The 8,381-nt window shown below is 49.1% G+C and overlaps 1 protein-coding gene across 1 annotated transcript; it reads right to left on the bottom strand.

The window, feature by feature from the left end:
- Positions 1–2,094: 2,094 nt before the first annotated feature.
- LOC467545 (serpin peptidase inhibitor, clade A (alpha-1 antiproteinase, antitrypsin), member 13) lies at positions 2,095–8,381 on the bottom strand. The gene is made up of 5 exons (XM_522942.7): positions 8,140–8,381; positions 7,206–7,805; positions 5,356–5,626; positions 4,018–4,138; positions 2,095–2,578 (listed from the first exon to the last, which is right to left on the bottom strand). The coding sequence occupies exons 1-5, from the start codon at positions 8,321–8,323 to the stop codon at positions 2,369–2,371; spliced, it is 1,386 nt and encodes a 461-aa protein (XP_522942.6). The 5' UTR covers positions 8,324–8,381; the 3' UTR covers positions 2,095–2,368.

The following is an 8,381-nucleotide window of genomic DNA, read 5'->3' as shown; positions in this document are numbered from 1 at the left end:
AGGACTGGCCAGAACAGCCCAGGCTCTGTTCCCATCCTCCCTAGAAACATGGTGTCCTTCAACACTTTAGCCCAGCAAGTCCTGTTGCCCCTGGGTGTAAAACCCAGTGCTACGGATTGCATATGGTTTGTCTGGCCCCGCCATGTCTCATGTCGAGGTTCGATTCCCAATGCTGGAGGTAGGGCCTGCTGGGATCCTGTTTGGATCATGGGGGGCAGATCCTTCATGAATGGCTTGGTGCCATTTTTGTGGAAGTAAGTGAGTTCTCACTCAGTTTCCGAGAGCACCAATGTTAAAAAGAGCCTGGTGTAGCCTGACCAACATGGCAAAATGCCATAAGAAATTAGCCAGGCATGGTGGTATGTGCCTGTAGTCCCAGCTACCCAGAGGCTGAGGTGTGAAGATTGTTTAAGCCTAGGAGGTTGAGTCTGCAGTGAACTGTGATCATGCTACTGCACTCCAGCCTGGGCAACAGAGCAACACTGTATCAAAAAAAAAAAAGAAAGAAAGAAAGAAAGAAAGAGCCTGGTGCCTCCCTCCCCTCTCACTGGCTTCTGCTCTCCCACCATGAGATCTCTGCACATGATGGCTTCCCTTGTCTTCCACCATAAGTGGAAGAAGCCTGATGCCCCAAACAAAAGTAGATGCTGATGCCATGCTTCTTGTACAACCTGCAGAACTGTCAGTCAAATAAGCTTCTTTTCTTTATAAATTACCCAGCCTCAGGTATTCCCATATAGAAAAACAAACAGACTAAGACACTCAGGGTGGGCTGCCTTCTGGGGTTCCTCAGCTGCTGTGCAAATGGAGCCCACGCAGATAAGACCCCATGTTCCCCAGGCAGCTTTCCTGAGCCTTGGGGACCCAGCTTGCAATGAATGCTAGGCTTCTGTTATCCTTTGCTGCCCATCTGTCAGTAATAAACCCACTTCATGTAACTTGTGTGTGGGTCTCACTGGACTCAGGCAAGTTGGTCACCAGTGCACAGTGAACCTGCTTTGCACCAGATGCAAGATTTGGTCTCAGATGTGCCTGGCCCTAAAGCTTGTGTGGGTTCCTTCCTTTGTGCAGTTGGAAATCCAGGAACATGAGCCAGCTGACAGCCAAAGTCACAGTTGCAGTAACTTACATGGAGGATGATATGGTTTGGCCCTGTGTCCCCACCCAAATCTCACCTTGAATTGTAATAATCCCCATGAGTCATGGGAGGGACCTGGCGGGAGGTTTTTCCCATGCTGTTCTCATTATAGTGAATAAGTCTCATGAGATCTGATGGTGCCATAACGGGCAGTTCCCCTGCACACACATTCTTGCCTGCCACCATGTAAGACATGCTTTTCTTCTCATTCACCTTCCACCATGATTGTGAGGCTTCCCCAGCCATGTGGAACTGTGAGTCTATTAAACCTCTTTTATATATATATATAAATTACCCAGTCTTGGGTATGTCTTTATTAGCAGCATGAGAACAGACTAATACAGTGGGTACAGACAGTTACAAATACCCACTGTGTGTCTAGACTGGGCAAAAAATCTTCAGGATACTCATTTTTCCCTTTCTACTCACTAATAGGTAACCCTAAAACAGGCTTTGTCTGTAGGCTTCAAAAATGTGTTGCTCGTATTTTTCTCAGCCCCACACATAGATTAAGGGGCCAGTGCCACTTCCCTGCCCTGCAGGCCACACCAACTTAACCTCTCTGAGGATAATGGGGGCAAGTGCATTTAACAACCTGCTGCTCAACATGTAGCCACTCTACCAGCAGCCTCAGCATCACTGGGACCTTGTGAGAAGTATGGGACCTCAGGCCCCATCCCAGACCTGTTGATTCAAAATGTGCTTTTAAAAAGACCCACAGGGAATTTGTGCATATAGTAAAGTTTGAGATTCATTAATTTAGCAAAATGGATAAGACTGGAATGCAGCTCGCCTGCTTTCTAGCTCAGTGAACTTGAGCACGTCTCTGAAAGTCTCTGATCCTCAGCTATGAGAAGGGTTGAATCATAAGAAGTTGCCTTTTTTTTTTGTATCTACAAAATATAGGTACAACCCAAATATAAGCAATTTCATATGGTTCAACCAAATACTTATTTTGTTGGATTGTTGTTGTAATTCATTTTAAAATGAGATAAGAGATAGAAAGCATTTGGTACATAGTAGGTGTTTGCTCAATGGTAATTACTGCCTGTGTGCAGGGAGAACAGCCTTGATCACCATTACTATCCTTACCCACTTGGTTCCTGTGGAAACCAAGCAAAAGAACTCAGGTATATGCAACTTTTCCTTAAACTTGAGGCTGTAATAGAAGCTCCCTGCTGTGTAGGCCATTCTGCTCTCTCTGAGTCACCCAGCATGTCTGACGGGGCGTTATCCCAGTGGGTTTACAATCTTCCCCAGAAAAAGCATGCTTCCTGTTTCCGTGTGGAAAGTCATCACCAGGAAGGGCCGACTGAACTCAGTGCCTGGAGTGGGTGGGAAGTCAAGGTCTGGGCGAGGCCCAGGGGTGAGCTGAATGCTGGTGGCTGCAGCAGCTTCAGAGCCCTTCTCATCCAGCGTCATCATGGCCTTGTGAGTGACCTGCAAGGAAAATTCTAGAATCATCAAGCCACCCATAGGAAGGACAAACCAGGCCTTTATGTTGGGACCAATTTTTTTTTATTCTGTTACTTAACCCCATATGTATCCATCTATTCACTTACCCAGTCAGTGATTCTGCTAACTACCCTTTAAAAAATCCACTATCCATCTACTACTCTTACATACTCCTGTCTGACTGTTGTCCACGATTCACTGATCCATTCAACCAGCCAGCCAGCCAATCATACTCCACACCCTCTCAGCCATCTACTTATCTCTGCATGCACCACTCATGTATTCACATACTTGTCCATGCACCACTCACTTACCCACCCATCCACGCATAATCCATGCACCTTGCTACCCATGCATCTTTCTATCTATGATTCCAGCTATTCGCTATTCACCTATTCATGCATCCAATCACCAATCTCCCCACCTACATCCATTTTTATGGCTGGCATCTGCATTATGCTGGTTGCAGTATATTTTGAATATCACACCAGCATCTATCTGTCCATCCACCCATTTCTCCATCCATTCATCCATGCATTCATCCAACTACTCTTTCACCCAACCATTATTGACTTATTCTTTCATTCACTTCATTTTGCTAATTTATCCTCTCTCATTCCATTACTCGTGTATTCATGAATTTATTCCGTGTGCATTTATTGAGTACCGATGCTGTGCACTCCACTGTGCCAGGGATGGTAGGGGATAGAAACATGGATTGGACTGACTTTGAAGAAGCTCATCATTTGATCGGGAAGATAAGACAGGTAAAGGAAGCAAGAGTGGAAAGTTATCAGGAGAGATTTCTTTCTGCTTTGAGTGTGGGGGTGAAGGATAAGAGCAGAGAAACCTTCATGGAGGAGGTAACATTTGTGCAAGGCCTTGGGGAGAACGTTTTGGGTGGTTTAAAAATAAAAAGTCTGAGCCAAAGTAAGAAGGTGAAAACTGTGGGGGCATGTAGGACGCCGTGAAGTTCAGTCGAGCAGGACACTATGAAGAGTAGGAGACGTAGTCTGGACAGGAGGGTGATGACTAGATCATGGAAGACTTGGAAACCTTCAGTTCCCTGAGGACCAAGCTATTCCCCATGTTCCCTGTCAGTCTTTTTTTTTTTTTTTTTTTTTAACATAGCTTGTATTTTAGGTCTAAAAGCATGAGTGACCTCCCCAGGAAGCATCCTCTGCACTTCCAACGTGGGGACATTATTTGCATATTTACTGCCTTCCCTTTCCTTATTTCCTTTGGGATCCCCAGTGTTTTAACAAAGCAGGTTGCAATCATGGAATAAATGCAAGGAAGCAAATAGCAACTTGCAAAGTTAAAGGAAACAGCGTCTCCTGTCTTTAAGGAGGTCCTGGACATCTCCCTCCAGTGTTCGTCAAAAGACAATAAGAGGCCCTCTGAACACACCATCCCCAACTTACTTTAGAAATGTTCAGTCCAGGCTGCCCAGGGAAGCCTCCACCCACAGTCACTCGTGGGAGGAGCATCTCCAGTCTGCAGGTTCTAGAAATGGAAAATTTGGGGAAGTGGAAATCGAGTTCTCTGTGGAGAGACAGAAATTGGGTTGCAGTAGAGATCCTGAAACAGCCTCTCACCTTCTTCCCTGCCTGGGGTCCCTCTGCCCCACACACCCCCTCCATCCCATTCTCTGAGGGGCAGTGGGTGACAGCTTTCTAAAAGGCGTACCATCCCCAATTCACCTCAGTGTGGGAAGTGGGTTGTAACTACACTGACATGGAAGCCCTATGAGGAAGACACTGTTATTCTCATGTGATGATAGCAGATGATACGATGATGTTCCCAGGAACACTTAGAGGGCACACCTTGCCTGTTCTGGGGATCCGTCAAGCCTTCACGGAGCAAGTGATAGCTCTGCTATGCCATGAATAAAGAATAAGAATCCCAAAGAGGGCTGGGTCAAGAAAGGGCACGCCAGGACGAGAATTTGCACACACAAAAGACCGGGGCTGAGGAACAGCCTGGCAAGTTCAGGAAACTGCAGAGAGCACAGTAGGTTCCAGGAATAAGCATGGGGGAGTTGGGAACACAGAAAAAAAGGCTGAGGAGGGAGAAGGCTGAGACTGGGAGAGGCCAGAGCACCAGGCTCTTAAACAGCGTGAGGGGCCAAGGGAGCCCATGACAGGTGACAGTGTCTGCAGCAGAGGTGGGACTGGAACCAGCCTCCAGACTCCTGGGCCAGTGCTCTCTCCAGTCCTTCCTCCCCAGGACCCAAACTGATATCTTCAAGGGGCCAATGACAGTGTCCTGGAGAGTGACAGAGCCCTGAGGGGGGACAATACCATGGAGGTGACAGCATCCCGGGGGGTGACTGTGTCCCTGTGGTGATAGTGTCATGACAATGTGTTCTGGGGGTGATGATGCCATGGGTGGAGGGTGATAGTGTCCTGAGAGCATTAGTGTCTTGGAGGGGTGACAATACCTGTAGGGTGGCAGTGTCCTAGAAATAACAGTGCCTGGGGAATGACAGTGTTCTGGGGTGTGACGGTACTCTGAGAGGGTGACAATATCCTGAGGGATGACAGTGTCCTGGAGGTCAGATGTCCTGCGTGATGTAACAGCATCCTGGGAGAGAACAGTGCTTTGAATAGGGACAGTGACCTTGGGTGATAGTGCCCTGGAGATGACAGTGCCCTGGGGTGACAATGCTTTTGAGGTGACTGTGCCCTGGGGACACTTTACGGTGGCTGAGGGAGAAGGCGAGGCCCGGCCTCCCCGGGGCTCTGCTGTGTGCAGGCTACCTGGTCCTGAGCAGACTGTCCCACTTAATCAGTGTTTCAGGCAGCAGGGCATCTTCCAGCTGCCTCATCTTGCCCCTGTTGGGGAAGATGAAGAAGGTGGTGGTGTTCCCAGCGCGGTCCATCCGCAGCACAGAGCATTGCAGCTTACGGTAGTGCAGGAAGCGGTGGCTGGCCTTCTCCTTCATCATGGGCACCCACACAGCGCTGTGCTCATCTACAAATAACTCCTTTGGGCTGGTGGCACGTGAGTCAAAGGGCTTCATCCACTCAGCTGAGGGGAAGAGCAACACGGACGTCATCCTTACAGACAACCGAGAACGGGCTTGGGGTTACCCTTCTGGCAGCTTGTGGGAGTCGGGAAAGCACCCTGGATGCTGGAATCTTGAAGTCCACACTCAGGAAGCCAAATCCCACTCACTAACTCCCTCCTGAGCGGTCCCTTAGTACCTGTGTGGCCCTGGGGGCTGAGCCCGGAGCCTCCCTGAGCTTCTGTCTCCTCATTTGAAAATGATCAATACTATTAGAAACTATTACAATAGTGTAGCAAGATTACAATCACATAAACACAAATGGTCTCTCATCTCCTTAACCTCTCCTGGAGGTGGTTAATTTTTAAGAAAAAATGTATCACTGTGGCACAGGCTTCTTGAAGGTAGGTGTGGATTTGAAGGCTAGGCCCTGCCTGGCTTTGAAATCTAGGGCAAGTTACCCGACTTTGCGTCAGTTTCTCATCGTTCAAGTGGACACGATAATATCTATCTTGTCAGGTTGTGATGAGAATTAAAAATTAAATATGCACAGAGCCGGCATGTTAATAAGAACTTCGTAGTCAATATGTGCGTGTGTATATGTGTAACCATGTCTACAAATTAACACCATCAATAGTCATAGATGCATATTTGAGTGGTGCCTTACTGGCGCAGGCAAATAAGCTTTCTTCTTTTTAAAAAATGTGTTTTCTTATCTGTAAAATGGGAACATTGATCTTAGGCATATCTGCTAAGATAAGCCTGGTCCGTTTCACCCAAGTGAGAGAGTCAAGGGAGATTGTGGGGTACACACACTTTGAGACCCACAGAGCACTGTACAAATGTGAGAACTGAGTTCACCTCCTGAGTCCTGAATGAGAACAAGGGGATAACAACACGCGTCCCCCTGCCTGCCCCCAAATGGCCACCATGGCGTCAGTATGGTCTGACTATTAAACTAAGCCAGGCATTAACAGTGGTGGGTTGAATGTCATGACCGTATTATTTAAACACACACAATGGTGGGGACATGCAGCCTGTTCACTCTCTTGGAAAAAATTAAGGACTTTAAAAAAATTTAGGATTCTTCCTGCTCTAATCCGTGCCTCCTAAGGCCTGCCAGAGGAAGGAAATTCAGGTTCCTTAATACAGTGGTGGCTTCTAGAGTTGCTCGAAGGGGAGCTCAGCCTTCCATTAGCAGAATCACCTGTGTGGGGAAGGGAGGCGAGCTTCTTCAAACGCAAAGTCATGGGTCTTGGACTTACTCCACTGAAATCAGAATCACTTAGGATAGGTACGAGATACCTGCATTTAAGCAAACTCTCTAGAGAGTTCATATGCACATTAAGTTTGAAAAAGTCTTCTTTAAAAACAAACTCTTCCAGTATCATTAACATAGAGAAGGGGATGAGTTCCCTGTTACGGGAGGCATTCAAGTAGAGATATCAAGGATTCAGAGGCAGACACTCACCGAGTGTCATCTATATCCAAGTCAGGAGGGGACACTTTCCAGATGCTGTGATGGGTGGGGCTAGGGTGTGGTTGGAGCCTGGGTTCTGGGATTCTGAGAAGGAGATCTGCATTGGGCACACACGCTCTTACCTCTGAGGAGCATGTGATTCACCAGAACCGCTGTGGTTTCACTGCCGAGGTCCTTCTCCCAGGCCCCGAGCTTCCCCTGGGTCTGCTGCTCTGTGTATTCGTCAATGTGTTTTTGGGCCTCCTCTAGGCTCTGGTTGGCCCTCGCACCCAGGCCGCTGAATCTGCGCTGGTCCATGGTCAGGAGGAGCCGGGGACCCTGCCCACGGAGCCTGAGCAGCAGATCCCAGAAGCCTTCCTGGATCTCCGCCTCAGGCACCATGGTGAGGGTGAACCCCAGGCCCTCCAGGAGTTGGGTCCTGCTGGCCACTGGGGCCCCCCGAGAAAGCATGGCCAAGGCCAGGGAGATGCTGACTGGGGAGAAGAGAATGTTCTCCCTGGGGGCGTTCAAAGCCAACTGTCTGTAGAGGTTGAAGGCAAAGTCTATGTTGCTCACAGAGATTTTGTGGCAGGGCAGGGCAGGCCCAGGGCTGCTGTCCTGGGGGCCAGAATGGATGAGATCAGAAGCTTCTTGGTCAACCAGGGCCACACAATGAGCCCCAGCCATGAGCACAGTGACCAGCAGCCACCACCGAGAGGCCTCCATCCTCTGGGGTCCTTGGTCTGAAAGCAGCGTGGCAGAGAGGACAACAGCAATGTCAATGGTAATGATAATGATAATGTGTGATATTCACCAAGTGTCTGCCCTGTCCCAGGCACCCCGCAAATACTTCAAGGCTCCCCTTGCCTCTCCTGGGGGCTCCTGTCCCATGCCCTCCTCCCCACCCCTCAGCTTCCTGCTCACAAACAGACATGGGGGATCTCTGGACAAAGTCAGAGCCCCTCCTCCAGAGGACCCTTCTATGAATCCTGGCTGCACCAGATCCCAGATCTATGACCTCGGGCGATTCACTTAGCCCATCTGAGTCCCACTTCTTATCCCTGACCTTAGACTTACAGGAAGCTGTGAGGAGGGGAGGGCCAGGAGGTGACTCATGGTACAGGGAGGAGTCCAGGGCTGGGCTCATATAAGCCCAGCACCTTAGGCAGGTGGCCTTGCCTCTCAGGACCTTGGCTTCCACTCTGTGGCATGCTGCTAAGAATCCCCACATCACAAGGTTACAGAAATTCAAAGCAATCATGCATGGAGCACACTCAGCCCAGGACCTGGCACGGAGAGCCCCAGGAGTGGCAGCGGAC

The sequence above is a fragment of the Pan troglodytes genome, chromosome 15, assembly GCF_028858775.2.
Source record: "Pan troglodytes isolate AG18354 chromosome 15, NHGRI_mPanTro3-v2.0_pri, whole genome shotgun sequence".
NCBI classification, from domain to species: Eukaryota; Metazoa; Chordata; class Mammalia; order Primates; family Hominidae; genus Pan; species Pan troglodytes.
The sequence above is the reverse complement of the archived record's forward strand: the minus strand, read 5'-3'. Positions and strand labels throughout refer to the sequence as shown.

Bases quoted from the DNA above. Each gene is read 5' to 3' on its own strand.
- LOC467545 (XM_522942.7), bottom strand. From the start codon at position 8,323: ATGATTGCTTTGAATTTCTGTAACCTTGTGATGTGGGGATTCTTAGCA. The intron at 7,806-8,139 runs GTAAGTCTAAGG...CGCTGCTTTCAG, and splicing joins TCCCCTCCTCACAGCTTCCT to ACCAAGGACCCCAGAGGATG. The intron at 2,579-4,017 runs GTAAGTTGGGGA...TTTTCCTTGCAG, and splicing joins CTGGACTGAACATTTCTAAA to GTCACTCACAAGGCCATGAT.